Raw genomic sequence first — 18,442 nt, 5'->3', positions numbered from 1 at the left:
TGACTATAACAATATGAAAACTTGGAGCAAACCATCACACACGCGTTAATACACCGATAAAATTATTTAATTAAAAAAATGAGCAAAATATGTCCATGTTGGCTCTGAAACAAAAAGAAATCCAGAGCGGAGCTAGATTTTAGTTCCCCTGCCGGAAAGATGACTGTGAAACATAAACAGGAAGCGGCAGGGCAGAGTTTTCGGGGAGTTGCTGGACAGCCATTGCAGTGTCGTGGCTCAGTAACAAAACACGAAGGAGGAGAGAAGGACCTGGCATTTTGCAGGCTCTCTGGTTTTTTTGAGCAAGTGACCAATTTACATGAGTATTAGAGCGAACATACTTGTTATATTAATCTACACCTAGATAACGGGTAAGTTTTTTTTTTGTTTAATGTACTTGATATCTGAAGAGTCCCGTAAACGTTCGACATCTAGGCTAGCAATTTCTCCCGGCTGCTAATGTTGCTACGTTAGCATTTCTTACACCAAGTTTACTGTTACGGTGCTGGGAGTGAGGTGTACATTTAACTTGACCCGTTGTCATATTTATTTAAACATTGGTGCTTATTTCAGAGTTGAAAAACAGTCGGAGTATTGCACAAATTTCATGGTTTTAGCACGTCGAAGAGCCGCTTTTGTAGCTAACTGCTAGTTAGCTAACGTAGCCATCGATGCAACGTCGCCTAAGTGATAGAGAATATGACACGTAGCTAGAAGCTTCCTGCTAGCCGGTTAGCCGGCCTCGCCTTCTCTTTTCAAACTATACCTAACCAATATATATATATATATATATATAAGCGTGGCATGGTTTGTTGGCATTCTTAAATACAGTCCTCGTTGTAGTTTTTTGGCTGAAGTGTAACCTGGCAGAGACCATCAATTGCTGTAACATTAGCCGTCATATTGAAGGTTAGCTCACTTCACTGCTACGTCTATACTGGCTGTTATAACCCGGGGATTTTGACAGCCGAGTCAAACCGCATTCGTTGTCTTCGCAGTGTTATGTTAGTTGACAGGTACTGCCTGAAACCTAAATGTGATAATAATTCATATCTTCTCAGAGGAGAAAATGTGCCCCATCTTAGTTTGGTAACACACTGCTCTGATAGGCTTTATCTAAGACATGAGCACTTTGCTACTAACACGCTGAACTAGGAATTCAAGAGGTAGATCACGTTAGTGTTTGAGGTAAGCGGTCCACATGGGTGACGATTTTTGATAAGACACCCCTGTTACCCATTTAATGTTGACTCAGCGTTATTGCAGTGTATTTAAATGTCAGATTTAATTATATTAGACATCTTAGTTATAACGAGTTTTTCTTTGAGGGCACATTTGAGTTCCCGAAGTCATCTTTTTTGTTGTCACAAGTTAAAGGTTCAAGGCAAAGGAGACAAATAAATATAGAGAAAATATAGTGGCCAATGAAATTAATTGCCTTGTTGCCAGTGTGTGAATGTGTGTGTGAATGGGTGGATGACTGGATATGTAAAGCGCTTTGGGGTCCTTAGGGACTAGTAAAAGCGCTATATAAATACAGGCCATTTACCATTTGTTGTTTCACATAACTTTGCAAAAGCGAACATTTGTAGCATAACTATTTTAATATATGTAACAACTAATTTCAAAACATAATTTCTCAAAGTACTGAGCAATTGAGCACAAAATTTTACTGAGCATATTTAAAAGTAAAAAAATAAATCAAACTAACAAAAAAAACTTAATGTATGTGAAAAGTTTGGGGCCCACCTAGGGCTGTACGATATAAGGATATATATCGGATGACGACATAAAAACGTCTATCGTTTCATTTTACGCTATCATTTGTTTCGTGGTGTTGCAAAATAAACTGTTTATGGCAATATTTTTTCATCGTTTTGATGGTCACTGTAGTGGCTATATTCATTTCTTAAAGTTCTCTCTTTCTCTTATATTTAATATAACCACACTATGGACGGACAAGCGCCTGTTTTTATGCATTGTCATCAGCAACAATGATGGTAAAACCATCGCGTCTGCTTGTTTATTTTCCACATAAACCTTTCTCAATAAAGCTCAAGATCCTGTTGAGACTTTTCAAAATAAACTGAATCACGTAAAATAGTATGCAGAGTATTTACCAATGAGAAGCAAAAAAGAGCCGTCAGGTGCTAAAAAATAAACCTTAGACTCAAACGTTAGAACAGGCTTTTCCCTGCAGCACGCTGCAAAGAAAACGGCGGCTGTTACAACCTATGTCTAAAAATGTGTAGTTTCATGCATCGGTAAAACACTCGACTCCAGATATATGACGCCCAGCTAGAAACACTTCAGCTACCCGAGATTCACAGAATTTACAGAAAATGTTACATTTTTGTGATTTATATCGTTATCGGATGATAGATGTTTTATATCGGGATATGAGATTTTGGTCATATCGCACAGCCCTAGGCCCACCTAATAGTTTTTGCCTTTTCCTCAATCGTATGACATGAGAATGGATTTTTAAGAAGTTGTTTCTTAGGGGGTGTTCTTTTAAGGAATCTTGTTGTCTATTAGATGGCCAGGAAAATTCATAAACTTCTGTTAAGATAACACAGGTAACGTTGACATCTTAAGTGGGGACCATTCGTCCTAGAGGCCCTTTATGAGGAAAAAAGAAGGCTGTAATGGTTCGGAAACCTTCTTCATGGATAATCAATTTGATCAGAGTAATTCACCTTCATGTTTGCATTACATTTTTATTTGTTTACTCTAAAGACCCATTCCTATTTTCCCTTTATTTTGATAGTGTCTGTGTCTTTCTTAGGGCTACCGTTTGGTTTGGGTGAGCTCTTGTTCTCTTGTTAGAATATTGTCATTGTTCATTGGACTCTGAGACAGACGGCAAATGACAGAGCAAGTCAACAACAGCAAAATGTAGTAGAGCGTCAGCATAGTCTTTTAAAGTTGTTCATGTGTATTTTTTAGGGCATATATTTACCCGTCAGTGTGTCAGAAAGTCTTCTGAGATTTACCGACCAAACAGAAGATCTGTTGGCATTTGGCTTTTCATTTCAGACCCTAGTAGTAGCAGTTGGTCATGCTTGATGATCAGTTTGCACATCTTGTAAACGACACCGCCAAATGCAGTTGAAACAGAGTAAGGCAGCAGACTTCAGGCAAGCTTTTTATGGCCACATGCATCTTTTGCTTGCCGAATATTTTACAGTCACTGAGGCAGGCATGGGAGCATATCGGTCCACAGTGTGGCACCAGCTGACGTGTAGTTCAGCTGTATTTGCATGATCTTGACCTTTGTCAGCCTTATACTTTAGCCCTGGAGTTGTTTTCATGTTACGTAATTGGGGCCAGAGGTCTGTACCAGCTTACCTTGCTGTGATCAGTGTGCAGAGGATTGAAAAATGAGATGAAGTTGGAAATGGAGTGCAAAAACTTCTTATTGGAGAGGGGATGTTTGCTTTTTCTGTCCTCCCTTTTATTGAATGTCATAAGCATAGCTCTCACATATTTGATTGGGTCACTTAAATGGGAGGCAAAGAAGCTTATATGAAGTAGAAATAAAAAATGAAGACTGTAAAAATGTGTCTTACCCAGAAAAAAAGAAGAAAAAAAAACATCTGTTACACAACAGAAACTGCTATTGATTTCATACTTGTAGTAGTTATCTGAGTCTGTTTATTTTGGATTTTTTTTTTAATTGGACAAACAATTAGGCTACCCCCATTTAAACGTCTTAGACGGCATAATTTTCAGATTAAAGCTCATGTTGTCTGTCAAGAAACTGTCAGATGGTATGTGATCAGGGTTCTGAATCTCCTGTCCTTCTGGAACAAGATAATCATTGGCTGTAGAAAGGCACTCACTGTTCTTATCAGCAGTTGCTAGTATCTGTGTGATAGGTTGATGCAACTGGCATATTTAGTTCTTAAGTTATGTGTTACCCTTTAATTGTGTTTATCACTTAATATTTTCAGATACTTTGGCAAGTTGGTTTTTGCCCTATTTTAAAAAAAAAAAAAAAAATCACAATTTTACAACTTATAAAATTTGAAAAGTACTGTTGAATCAGATAAGATATTTTCTTTAAATATTTAAAAATTTTGCTTCACTTTACAGCACTTATCAGTCCAAAGGGGGAAAAATACCCTTCTCTGTGAATTAATTTGTTCTTTCCTTTGTTTTGAATCCTCTTTTTTTGGGGGGTGGGGTTGTTTTTCAGGATTCAACAGCTCCGGATATGTCATTCCTATTGGAGTGGATTTCTAGCGGTTTCAATAGCGTACTACAGTTTTTAGGTGAGTACCAACTAGGGATGGGAATCAAGAACCGGTTCCCAGTTGTCCATTTCCTTGGACTACTGGGAACTGTTAGTCTTGTTGGTCTGCTTGTCTATCGATCCAGTTATCGGTTCTTGCACTTGCCAATAGTGACACAGTCTATATTGTGGATATGACATTACTTTTATTGTTATTGCACAATAGGATGAGAATGCAATGGTAAACTGGAAACTCCATCTAGGACATAAACACCTGCATTATGTTGCTAACACAGCTTCGACTCTTTGCAAGCATCTAGTCAGACAGCATGCTAACGCTAAGCTAGCCAAGAACGCAGGGTGATGTTAAAGCTGAGTGACTGCTGACCCCAACCCACCCAGCCAGACAGACCCTAAACTTCAAAGGTAACAAACTGATGAGCAGACAGGCTGCAGCCTCCGTTTCAACAATAGAATTACTGTGTTGATCACTTTGAAGTGTCTTTGTGCTGGTGTTCATCATTGCTTTGTGTTGTCAGTTTTGTGTTCATACCTAAACACTGAGAGAAAGATCATATTATTATCATTATCTTATTCCAGTGTTTTTCTAATTTTTCTATGTAACTTTGCACTGTCCACTTTCTGCTGTAACAAAACAAATTCCCCACGTGTGGGACTAATTTATCTTATCTTATCTTATCTTTTATCTTTGTGACCTTATTAGGATAGCGATTTGTTTTGGTGTGTGAAACTGTAGCCTCTGTTTGTATTGTTAAATGGTAATTATGAGTCAATGCATTTCAGCTATGTTACAGTCAGTGTTGGGAAGGTTACTTTTAAAATGTATTCCATTACAGAATACAGAATACATGCCCCAAAATGTATTCTGTAACGTATTCCGTTACGTTACTCAATGACAGTAACGTATTCTGAATACTTTGGATTACTTAATATATTATCATGCTTTTTACAACAACGTGAATGTACTATTGCTGTGTGATTTATTACTATTACTGAAGGTCCGCGACTCTGAACTGTAGTAAAGGGACCTCTGACTAAAACGGCGGGGTCCCTGTCGGCTCGTAGCCGAAAACTAGCTTTACTTTGTTGTGTGGGTCAACTTTTCTTGCGACAGACAGAGAGAGGCGTTGAAAGACTGCTCCAACGGAACTTATTGTTTTCGGAGGAAAACACGAACACGGTGTACAGTCGAGTCTTAATAGCTTACTTACAACTGGGCTCGTCAGGCACTCTTCTTGGCTGAAGTGGTTATTATTATATTTACATGCTTCCAGCTCCCGTTTTTCCTCGATGACAACTCGTACCTTTCCACTCCCCTTTTTCTCTCTCCCTCCTCGAGCTCACAGACCCATAACGTGTATGGCAGTCCATTCTCCCTGCAGCACGGACTACACTGCCCATGATGCTACATTCTTTAGAGCTATGCTTGTAGCATTCTGCCTGTTAGCTTAGCACAACAACAACAACAACAACGAAAAGGCGCTCTCTCACCCAGGAAACACACAGTCGCAGAGAGAGAGAGCGTCGCCCTGTAACCATGGCAACCGTAACGCTGCCACCTGGATCAACAGAACGTAGCTGTCAAACAAAACCCAAACAGTCCTGACCCGCGACAAAATGAAACAGGAAAGTACCGCAGTGTAATCCATTTATTTCAACAAAGTAACTGTATTCTGAATACCACCCTTTTAAACGGTAACTGTAACGTAGAGCTGGGCGATAGAACGATAACGATATGTATCGCGATATAACTTTTACTCGATAGAGAAATTAAGCTATCGCGATAGACCTCGCCGCTCTTGTCCTCAAAAAAAAAAAAAAAAAAGGTCAGCCAATCCAAATTAAGTAGCGCAGAGCCGAACCAATCACAGCCGCAGCGTCACGTCACGTGACTTGTTACGTACAGCACAAGTGCCAAGCCGCACGTGTGTTTGTTTGGGAAGCAGCCAGCGCGTAATGGAGGAAATGAGTGTGCCGACTAGAAAAATCAACTGCGCGTGACCGAAGAGAAAACAGATGATGGTTCCAATGCCGGAGAGATTGTCGAACAGAAGAGCCATAGAAGTTCCGTAGTGTGAAGGTATTTCGGCTATTTCAAGTCTGACAAAAAATAGAGTAGCGTGCACTGTAAATTGTGCCGAAAGCAAGTCTGGAAATACAATAAACTGGTGCATGCGTCACACTGTGCGCCACGTTATTGTTTCGGTGAAATGAATTTCTACAATACTGTTACTGTTAATTCTACTCTCTGCAGTGTTTAAATGCTTACATATACACACAGTTACTGTCCCTCCACACATACGACTCGGGTCTGCTTCTATGCCCCAGCTTTGTTTACTTTTTCCCACCGAGGCTTCTAGACTTCTGATTGGCCAACATTTCTGCACGGTTAGGAATCTAGCGCCACCTGCTGCTTTGGCATGTTCATAGCAGCGTTTTCCTTCATTTCTGCCTTTATGTGTGGACGGGATTATTTTTTTAAAACGAAAACGGAAAATCTCCGTTTTCAAAAATACCCGTGTACGTGTGGACGTAGCCTCAGTCTCTGACTGGAAGCGCTAATTCGTCATTCGGCTTTTGTCAGACTAAAGTAACTGTTAAAACTGTTTGAAAAGCTAAGCTATACAACAAGGAGAGATTGAGAATTTCCTTTTAGTTCTCAGTTTATTTGATATTGACAAAAGTTAGTCAGTTTTGTCTGTTCTTCTGTAAAACAAACTAAGATTTATTTTTAGAATTAATATTTTGTTTCTAAGTGGAATTGACAATTTAATCTGTTTCGTTTGTTCTGTTTTGAAACTTAAACGCTTTAGCGGCTGCCTTTTGTGTAGTTTGCAATATTTGCCTTTATTTATCTGAAAAAGTCTCATGTTCCTTAAGTACATCTACCCTGTTGAACTTATTATGGGAAATAAATATTTAAATAAAAACAAGCTGCTGATTATTTCACATTTTACTTGTGAGCAACGGCACATTTAAATCTTACAAATATAGTTATTTGGCTTATATCGTGATAGATATCGTTATCGCCTGAAATGAAAAAAACATATCGTGATATGAAAAAATCTCATATCGCCCAGCTCTACTGTAACGGAATACAGTTACTCATATTTTGTATTTTAAATACGCAACGGCGGTACATGTATTCCGTTACTCCCCAACACTGGTTACAGTAAGATGAAAATAATGTTACGAGTAAAATTAATTACTTTCTCCTTGGAGTGATAATTACTTTTTTGAGTATTGACTAACGCTGATCTGCTTGCCGCTTGGCAGATCAGTGTTACGAGAGTCCATCTGTTAGTCGAACCTTGGATACAGGAGAAACAATGCGTTTTTCATCCTGGTCATGGAACACTGGACCAGCTCTTGGTCTGCATAACTGGCAATAAGTTGGACTCATTCCTGGTGGGTGATGGGATCCACCAGGGCTGCCCTTTGTCCCTGATTCTGTTCATAATTTTCATGGACAGAATTTCTAGGTGTAGCCAAATAGCGAAAGGCTTTCACCTGGGTGGTTTCAGAATCTCATCACTGCTTATTACTTTCTAGTATCAGCTGATATTTGCTGGAGCCACAGCTGTAAAAGCTACTGGTCATGATATCGGTTTGGATATCTGGTGAGAGGGAAACATGAAGATGAAACCAGGAGATGTCCTTACTGAATCATCAGAGCTGAACAGGTGAAGGAGAGACAGGTTTACCTTTTTAGGTGACATGAATGAGTTGAAGGGAAGTTATAAACTGTTTCTGAGAGACAAATAACATCAGGATCCTTTTCTAAGTAGCTGACAGCTGGTAACTGTGCAGGGGCGGGTCAGGGGGCCAGGTAGGGCATTAACAGGGAAAGGGGGGCACAAAGAAATACTTTTCTTTCTTATTCTCATTTAAAATGTCTCGCTTTTAAAAAATAATTATCTGAATCTTACAACCAAAGTTTTTATCTGACGTAAAATGTATAGAAATCATACATATACCAACAGGACAGTGTACATCACTGTCACAACAGCGTTTATTTTCATTCAAAGGCTTTATGGCTTTAATACCTGGTGGGCCGGTCTCTAGTCAAAATGCCCAGGCCGATTTTTTTTTTTTTTTTTTTTTTTTTGTCCCAGTCCAGCCCTGAAGTCAGCTGTGACGTGAGGACTATATATACTGGCTGAGAGTGCTTGAAACTCGCTGCAATATCCACCTAAACAAATAGGTGTTGTCCCTCAGGCAAAACCTTTCCAAAGTTTCACACAGAAAGTCTGATCTTTCCAGGCTGTTGCAGCATCTCCCTCTGTGTAATATGGATATCTCTGAGCGGTGAACCATGGTGGTTAAAAACTGACAGGATTGCACATGCATGTCTTCAACCTGTCTGCACCTCCATGCAAGGTAACAAAAATTGAGAGATGCATGATCAGGAAAAATGCACCAAAGCATGTTTTAAGCGTCACCTCTGGCGTCTGCCGCCATTTGCTAGGGAGACATCAGGTATAATGGGCCATTTATTCAATCCTGACCCTGTTGACATAAGAGGGACACAGTGGGTAGTACAGCTTTAGTTGAGATCTGATATCAAATATAACTGAAGGTAAGGTATCAAATTAGAAATGGAATAAGTTGGATTGGTACATCCTCACTCATTATCTCCTAATCCACGCTGCAAAGTTTTATTGTTGTTCATAAAATATTTTTCAGCTGCACCCCTTGTCAGGAAAATGCTTTGTTTTGTTTCACATTCTAACACATCCATTTTTACACTCTTACACTTTTGATTGTATCACCATTTTTTGGAGTGGTCATCATTTTTCAAATTCTTTCTATTGCTTCAGTGTATGTCTTTAGTTCCTGGTTAGAGCTCTAACACACGGTAGCCTATGGGTTATGGCATTGCCATTTTGCTCCCTGAAAGTCGCTCAGCTTAAAGCTTTCAGTGATGTCCACATGCTGCGTAAACATGAAAGCCTCATAAAGGATACATCTCTCAGAAACATGACAGAATTTTCCACCCTTCTTTTTTTTCCCCCTCTTTTCTTTCTCTCTCTCTGAGTGTCCATTTGAAATGTGTACCAGCAGCTCTTTTCCCCAGGGTGTGCTGTTCTAGTTTCTGTGTTCGAACTGCTTATATGAAACGGGCGTTCCTGTTCTCCCAGTTAGACAGGTCGCATAGTGCTGCTGTAAGTAATGATGTCATCCAGTTGACTGACTCAGAAATGTTATAAATCCACCAGGTATCACTATGCTGACTCAGAGTTGTAAACACAAAGGCTTGTAATCTTGTTAGGAAAGTTGATCAAGGAGTGGCATAACTTTGCACCTTTTATGTTTTGAGAAAGGTTTTTTTTTTTTTTTTTATATATATATATATTTTTAATAAATGTAAAAGAAAAAAGAAGAAGAAAGAAAAATAGTCAAATCAGTCCATCAAATTGGAAACTAACTACTTCTTTTTAAATAATCATTATGTGAATTTGAGAAAACCAAAATGGTGTTCTGATTTATATAAACTTATGTGGATTAAATGTCCCCTGTAGTTCTAAGAACAGGTCTGAGCTTGACAGCCTTTGTTTAGTGTCACTGATTTGCTTTAAAGGTTAAAAAAATATATAATGTGATTCAGCAACTTAAAAAAAAAAAAAAGAGTAGTAGCGTACAGGTTTGTGTTCTGAAATACTTTTGGCTTTCTTTCAGGACTGTATAAGAAATCCGGCAAGTTAGTATTTCTTGGCCTGGACAATGCTGGCAAAACGACGCTACTGCACATGCTCAAAGATGACAGATTGGGACAGCATGTGCCAACTTTACACCCAAGTGAGTTGGTGCTTACTCTGTCACATGCATGCACGTTCACACATGCTCATTCGGTTATGTGTCAAAAGACTATCAATACAAAGAAATGGAGGCAGCTTTTACAGACATTTATATCTGTTTTCTTGTTAACAGACACTTTTAAAGCAGATGCTGTTGATTGGATGTAATATCATAAATGTAACGTACCTATGTGTAACATGCGCTTGGATATTCCATATGGAATTGCATTAAACTGATGTTTTTTCAGTATCTTTGCTTGACTAATTCATTTCCTCCCCTCCAGCCTCAGAAGAGCTGACGATTGCTGGTATGACTTTCACCACCTTTGACCTTGGAGGCCACGCACAAGGTGTGTCTGTGTTCTGATAGTTTTTGTATTTTACTGATTGCATTTTGTTTTTAAGGAAACAACAATATTCATTTGTATGGCTAATGTACTTCAGTTTTCAGTCTGGTTAGCCCAAGGTTAAAACAGAAGAGAAGTTGACAAATAAGATTTTTTTTTTTTTTTTAAATTTTGTTTGTTCACTCAGCCCGCAGGGTGTGGAAAAACTACCTCCCTGCCATCAATGGCATTGTCTTCCTTGTGGATTGTGCAGACCTCGGGAGATTGGGTGAATCAAAAGCAGAACTTGATGTAAGTACCCGCAACACACGTGGTCCCCATCACATCGCTAAGCGTCGTTTTTGACAGCTTGTAGTATAATAACAAAGAGAGAAATAAGTGTAGTTTTGGTTATTCATTGTGCATGTTACCTTTTACCACATGTATTTGATAATTGCAATTTGAGAAAAAAATGAGAGGAGATAATAGTTTTTGTTTTTCCCCAGTAAGTCCATATAAAGATACAAAGGGACCATTAAATAACTACTCATAAAGGGATTATTTCTTTCAGAAAACAAGTAATCATGTAGAAAAAGAACACAATATAATTAATAATTATTTTAAAAATAAGAGAAAAAGGAAACATGTTGAAAAAAGCGTGTTTGTATGAAAGCGGCACCACAATATTATTGATCACAATTGTTTGCCCAATGGGTACCAATATTATGGGAATTATGATAGATTATACAAAACAGTATGGCAGTTTTTCTTTATTCAAATGTTTTTTTTTAAGGGTTTCAGTTTGTGGTGCATTAATCTAATGTCTTGGATGTTTCTGAAAAATCTGCTTCTAGCCCCGCTTCTTAAAAGAGAGGGGTTCATTTCTCTTCCCTACATGTTCTAATCTACTTTTCAACCAGCCGACCAAAGGGATATTTCTGGTAACTAATTTACCAGTTTTAGAATAGTCTGAAAGGCAAAAGCTGCTCACAGAACATCCAAAACTGAGCAAATTCTAAAAGTGTAACATTGGCCAGTCAAATGTTTTGTTTGTATTTTAGGAGTTACAGGAAAATGTTAATCACACTCTTTATTTTCTAATTGTGTTTCACAAAAGCATGTTTTTTGCTGGCTTTTTTAAATTTAATTTTTAAATGGACAAATCTGGGTGAATGATTAATGACCTGGCATGGCTATAAGAATCACTCCTCCTCCTTGTATTGGAAAGAATTTAACCAAACTTGTGTGCAAGTTTGTTTAAATTCACACCAGCTGTGTTCAAGGTCACATTTTAGTTTTACAGGCAGTAACCTATGAACAGTGATGGTTCATAAGCCAAATGAGCTACAACGTCATTGTTACTGTGGTCTCCTGTCTGACTTCAAGTCACTAAAAACTCATGCTATTCAAAGGCTACTACTGTCTACTAGTTACATATAACTTAGTCAGTTAGAGGACAATCAAAGCAATAACTGTGAGAACTTACTAGAAAAAATTATAATAGCCATAAACGCTTCATTCAAACACCGCATTTTTAATTATTATTATTTTTTTTTTAAATAAATCTGCTCGTGAATTAATTTTTTCCCTTTAATTTAGAAGGGACGATGCATATTATTGAAGATATCAATGTAAATATACCAGAGTTAGCTAAAAGGCTGCTCCTCATCTGTGGTCTCTGACAGGTCAGACAAAAATAGTGAAGAAGAAATTTACCCCACACTGTCAGACAATGTACAACAATTTATTAGCCATTGTTTGAGATGAATTTTAAATGTGTTGAAGCATTGTCTTACTTTTTGGAATATGATTCCAAATCTACCTTTACCTACCAATACGAATGTTGTCACTCTCATTGACCCACCCAGGCATTAATGACAGATGAGACCATCGGAAATGTGCCTATTCTGATCCTGGGCAACAAGATTGACAGGCCAGAAGCCATCAGCGAGGAGAAGCTGAGGGAAATCTTCGGATTGTACGGACAGACGACAGGAAAGGTGAGACACCGTCCAAGTGAACCAAGGCTTTAAAGCTCTAAATGCTGAAGAACAGAAAAAAATATATATAAGTTCATATATCAAAATGTGAAAGGACCAACAGTCCTAGATAAATCCCTGCCTGGTTCTTTTGCATAACATGTCAGATATTTTATCAATGTAAAAGACATAGGGGATCATGTGCAGTAAATGAGCCTTGTACCAATGTGTTGTGGTCCCAAAGTGGGTTTGGTTTAATTTTTCTTTCTGCTTTTTTTTTTTTTCTTCCATCCTCAGGGCAACGTTCCCTTGAAGGAGCTGAACACAAGACCACTGGAGGTGTTCATGTGCAGTGTGTTGAAGAGGCAGGGCTACGGTGAGGGCTTCCGCTGGCTCTCCCAGTACATCGACTAAAGAAGCCAAGCCCCGTGACACGCTGACACCACCACCACCACGATTATCAGGGCGAGCGCTAAATCCAACCATTCGAGTCGCCCACCGTTGCCACCAGTACCATCATGCTCAGCCCCACGTTCGGTTAATCAAGTCTACATCCACCTTCAGAGAAACCAGTACAACTTGATCCCAATAGACTTTTATTGGTCGAACATTTGGTTCTGCACTTACAGCATTCATACCTGTACATGAACACAGTTGTTTCCATCTCTCGCTTTTTTTTTTCTCTTCCCCTCTTTGAAAGAGTAACATAGCATTGGTTCCACAGCAAAGGGTGTTCAAATTCAAGTGGATGAATCTTTTCTATGTTGTCTGTCCTCTGCTGCCCCTTTCTCCCTCGCTCCCTGCGATCTGTTGATAATGATGATAGATGCATTATAAGTGTAAAACTGTACATGATTCCATTTATATAATCAACAATCCAATGCCTCTCCCCCACCCCCTCTTCAACAACATGTTAAACAATGAGAGAGAGCAACATAGTTGTATACATTGCAGTACACTTTTTTAACAGTAAAGACATTCAACATCGTATTTAATCGCAGTGTTTTTGTTTTTGTTTTTTTGCTTTCCCCCACATGGTTTCAATAACTAAATGAAGTGGCCACATGCACACCCCCCACTCTATACATGTGGCTGTTTTACCCATTTATTAAAATGGAACAGTGCATTGATCTTGGTGTATCAGAAATGTGATCAGTTTCTTTAGGTTATTTGAAAGTTAAAATACTCTCATCCCAGGCTCTGTGGGCACAGTCACATTATATTGAGTCAAAATAGTCAATAACACCCCCCCCCCCTCTTTCTTTTTCTCTTTTTTTTTTTCCTTTCTTAAATTTACATAAGAGAAGCATGGGGTGGTAACATAACTAACAAGAGGAACGTCTTAATAGAAGTAATACTGGCTGTAACTCTGATAAGGTTTGAAATTGTGTAGGTAGCACAATGGTCAGTTGATGCAAGGAAGACTATTTAAATAAATTAAATGAACTTTGCAATAAATATCTTTATAATAACATGCAGTAAGAAATGAAGCGAGGAATAAAATAAACAGCCAGATGTAACGTCTAGTAGTCATCACTGTTAGAAGTTCATACTACAGATGTACGTTCCTGCTCAGACCTTTTCACAGGGTTAATCTAGTGACCAAGCAGAAGACACGTCCCACAGTGGGAACAGGTAGATAGGCTTAAGACACCTAAGAAAGGGACCATATATATGAAATGTACACAAACATCGTACATGGATTTTGTATTTCTAAGTGGTATCCTTTGATCTATGTGCATTACCAGATACTATTATGCATGCCTTGTTCTTTTGAGTTTTTTTGTTTTATTTACATTTACTCCACAATACAACAGGAGAGAAGGAGATGCCAAAATTCACTATGAGATGATTGTTATGTTTTTGTTTTTATTTTGTAAGGAAACAATGGAATTGCGCATAATACATACTTTTTTCTGTCCCTGTCCCTTTGTGTCTCTTTAATTCCCTCATGACAAGATGATGAGCTATTCCAGCAAGGGTGGGACTTACTGTTGTTTGCATCATATGAAATGTAATAAATGTTTGCAATGAATAACAGGCTAAACCTTGATCCCCAATGTAGACTCCTTTTTTCCCCCCCACTTTTCTTTAATATTAATGTTTTTTCCATCAGCAATCAATTGGTGCTTCACACCCAAGCGCCTTATAAATCAATGGAATTTTTTTTCTTCAACATTTTCCAGATGTGGTTCTTTTGAAATCACATTATATTTTTGTGAGTTAATAACATCCGAGAGCCTTCATAACTTTAGTTCAGGGGAGACAAGGGGCTGAAAAACACATTGAGGCCCTGCAACCTAGTCAGTCAAATCTCTCCAAGTGTCATGTTCTAAATAATAAATCTAGTCTTGTTTTTGTTCATTGTTTATTTCTGTAACCAGTATTGGTGTCGTGGGATTTGCCAGTCTTAACGGCACCAAATTAATGTCTGGTGTAGAATAATAGAAACTAACATTGGTACCCTGGATGTTTTATCCCTTTTCTGATAATTCACTGGCTAAAATCTTAATTTGAGGTCAACTTTCAAGGGCCAATATCACTTTGTGAGACGAGTAGTAGTCAAAATGAGTTATAGTCCATAAAAGGCCTACATTTTTATACCTCACTTATCTCTCAGGTAAATTAAGACATTGCACAAAAATCACTTGATTCTGAGAGGGTCAGGTGCAAAGTTTTTTCCTTTCCTTTTTTTATGTAACGGTCCAATTTTGTCTCTTTTATTCAAGTAAAAGTGTCAATCCACCAATATTAACTGATCTAAGAATATGAAATAAAAATCTTAATTTTAAAAGTAACAGTATCAAAAATTAATTTAGGGTACAAATTCAAAAATAATGTTGATGAATTACTGTTTGCCAGTTTAATAGTCAAGTTCAATGATCTCTAAGATAGTGATCCCTTCAGGAAAACACAAAATGGTCCCATCTCTGGGATCATGAGATGACAAATGGGGCAGGGGGGAAAAATCATATATTGAGATTACAGTTTAAAAATGCTTAACAAGCAAGAAGGTTAAGAACATTCAACAACTCAAAGAAATTCTGAATGTGATGAAGGGTATGAAATGAAAATGACTTTTTATTAATAGGTCACAAGACAGGTTGGTTGGCAATGACTGTCACAATAAGCTTTTGGCTGATGACTCCACATATGCGCATACAATGTTCTCAACAAATTTATATTATTATGATTCATGACCATCTGATAAAATAAAATGAGCATTAAACATGAAAAAAAAAAACCTAAACAAAACTGCAATTTATAAACATTGTTAAAAAAAAAAAAAAAAAAAAAGATGTTGCAGTGCTGGTGCTTTTGCTCTGACTAAAATACCCCTGGGTAGGATGTGACAAATATGACAAATATGTAGGCTGCTTACAATGTAATGTGCCCTGAGATAGCCATTGATGCTACCTAAAAATGCAATGATTTGATTTTGTAACTACAGTCCAGAATTCCCTGATAAAGTAACAAGTAAAAGTAGATGAAAAATAACATCAAAAAAGAAAACAAAACAACATATTCACCTAAATTTTATCCTCCACATCACCTTTATGGGTGGAAGAAGTATCTCATCGCAATATTAAACAGCATACATCAACATGTTGTGCTACTTGAGTTATTAAGCTGTCGTGATTTACATTATGAAGTTTGTGGAAGCATTACGTAACTGTGGACATTAAAAAACCCATTTTGCCTTTATGTGTATTATTTAGTTTCAGCACAAGCGTCGTACTGTGTAATGCCACTAGATGGCGCAGTCGAGATGGGAGAGTATATTTGAAGGATCTCAGTAAATACTAGAAATAACAACAAAATAATAGAACAATGGGGGGTACAATAGAGTCTTTGAAGTGCACTCATTGCCTCATAAGCGCTTTATTACTAATAAAGTTCTTTTAAATCATTTAAGAAAAATAAATATAAAATTTTGTCAAAAGAGATTTAAAAGGTACATTGAAGAGAAGGAACATAACTGTACAGATCTTTTAAAAAAATTTTGTGTTTCTAAATAGCACATCCAATGCAAATTCAATGGTTTTAAATTCTTTTCTTAAATAGTTGTGATGACTGTCATTATTATATAATACATGTTTTAATTTTGTTTGCTTTTTAGAATCTAAATATAGAGCTTTTGTTGTCTTTGGTTATTTTTTCTTGCACTTTGTAAACAGTACCTCTTAGCCTAAACAATCTTCCTTTCAATTTTTAAACAAAACACAGGTACATTTTCTAAATGCATTATAATTTATAACTGTTTTTTCCCCATCCTGTCATCAGGCTTAGTGTAAAGACATAAGTTACACAAAATTACAATCTTCTCACAGTTCAGCTCTTTTTGTCACTGTCTTTGAGCTTAGCTTTTCCAACTAGAGAAGCAGTACTTGAATGCTGGAGGTTTCTTGAATGAACCACAGTAGTTGAGGGTGGGACACTGCTGTTCCCAACCTCAACTACTGTATGATATAAGATCACATAAACCTAACTAAACATAAAGTATGTAAGATTCTCAATGCAATAGAGTGTTTTAGTCTATTTATTATGCAATGAAAATATGGTAAACCAGTCTAAAAACAGAAAGAAAATAGCTATAAACAATAAATAATTTGTACCTGTAAAAGGTTAAGAAAAATGTTGGTTTTCTCTGTTAGGGTCACAATTTGTGATAAATACAAATCCCTATACAGTAGATTATGTAGGGACTGTATTTATAAGCAGTCTATGGGTCATCCATTTCTTTCCCATTTACATTACAACACTCTCCAGAATAAATATCAGCGATACAGACTCCCACAGCAAAAAGAGGGGAGAATACAAACAGGACTACGGCAAATATCAGGTGTCCACACACCCCACGGTAATGCTTAATTCAATGCTTACTTCCCTTCAGTATCCCTTCACCTTTCCCTCAGTTTCCTCGTTCCAGGTTTGCACTCTCACTGATTGGAGCTGACGTTCCAAGTTTGGGCTGAGATCTGACACAGGTTTGTACACCTGGTAATGGTCCCGGTTGAAGTACAGTCGGGGTAAAATGCACGTCTGTTTTTTTGTGTGGTTGACTTGATGTATCTGAGGGGGTTATTGAACAATGGGCACCCAAAGAAAGAACTTCCTGGCCTGAATGCGATGCCTCGGATAATCCTGGGCAAGCTGCCTCAGCGCAGGACAAGTTGTCTGTTCCTGATTCAAGTGGCATCTGACGTGGCCTGGAGCAGGAATGTGTGGGGAGGATTATTAGCTTGTGAGATTGTTGAGAAGGAAGAGGAAAAAAAAATCAAACAATGCTTTTATGATGATAAAAAACCCTTAAATACAGAATGACAACAACAAAACCGAGTTTGTGCATGTGATTATACTGTTCACAGAACCCATGGTATATTTATATAATATACCATACCATACTAAAATAAAGCACTGGTTCTGACACAGTTATCATCCTAAATAATATATTATTAAGGAGAACAGAAATAATACAATCACTAACACTATTTAACTTACTTTAAATAATATACTGTATATAGACAGGCAGTTAGCTGTCTGTTGTCTTAACTCAGTCTGGGTCAGTACAGGATGTTACACGTTGTTCTGCCTAAGAAACTGATGCCAACAGTCTTCCTTTACCATGATTTAAGGATACAAGACAATAGGGGAGGCGATTCGGTATTACTGGGAACTTTTACCCTGTCTTATCTCCTTTTACACCTCAACCCAGTCACAACAAAACATCAGCAGTTAACAAGATGTGTAGGCTATTCCAGTCATGGGGAAATGCTTTTTGATATTCTATAAAAGAGATCATTCCTGTTAAAGAGCTGGACAGCTCATGAATTCAACAGTGAGGTGTGTCTTTTGATTGTACAAAAACACAACTTTATGTACAATCAGGAGCACAATCGAGAGTGACAGGGTGTCTGTGAGCAGGTTAATGAAATAATATACAGGGCTTTGTTAGATCATTAAGGAAATGCAATACCTGATATTCATAGTACAAAGAAAAATGTAAAGGCAGGGCATGTAAGTGCATACACATGTTTGTGAAATAGTAGCGCAGCCACATGAAGGTAAGAGGAAATATTC

At 37.7% G+C, this 18,442-nt stretch overlaps 1 protein-coding gene across 1 annotated transcript; it reads left to right on the top strand.

The window, feature by feature from the left end:
• The first annotated feature begins 196 nt into the window (after window positions 1-196).
• Window positions 197-14,414, top strand: sar1b (secretion associated, Ras related GTPase 1B). Its single transcript, XM_004561764.4, has 7 exons — window positions 197-371; window positions 4,202-4,277; window positions 9,938-10,057; window positions 10,341-10,406; window positions 10,591-10,694; window positions 12,251-12,382; window positions 12,659-14,414. The coding sequence occupies exons 2-7, from the start codon at window positions 4,220-4,222 to the stop codon at window positions 12,773-12,775; spliced, it is 597 nt and encodes a 198-aa protein (XP_004561821.1). The 5' UTR covers window positions 197-371; window positions 4,202-4,219; the 3' UTR covers window positions 12,776-14,414.
• Window positions 14,415-18,442: the final 4,028 nt, after the last annotated feature.

This window comes from Maylandia zebra, linkage group LG10 (genome assembly GCF_041146795.1).
Source record: "Maylandia zebra isolate NMK-2024a linkage group LG10, Mzebra_GT3a, whole genome shotgun sequence".
NCBI classification, from domain to species: Eukaryota; Metazoa; Chordata; class Actinopteri; order Cichliformes; family Cichlidae; genus Maylandia; species Maylandia zebra.
The sequence above is the reverse complement of the archived record's forward strand: the minus strand, read 5'-3'. Positions and strand labels throughout refer to the sequence as shown.

Excerpts from the sequence above, each read along its gene's own strand:
- sar1b (XM_004561764.4), top strand. The coding sequence starts at position 4,220 with ATGTCATTCCTATTGGAGTGGATTTCTAGCGGTTTCAATAGCGTACTA. Across the intron at positions 4,278-9,937 it reads TAGCGTACTACAGTTTTTAG|GACTGTATAAGAAATCCGGC; the intron begins GTGAGTACCAAC and ends GCTTTCTTTCAG. Across the intron at positions 12,383-12,658 it reads ACGGACAGACGACAGGAAAG|GGCAACGTTCCCTTGAAGGA; the intron begins GTGAGACACCGT and ends TTCCATCCTCAG.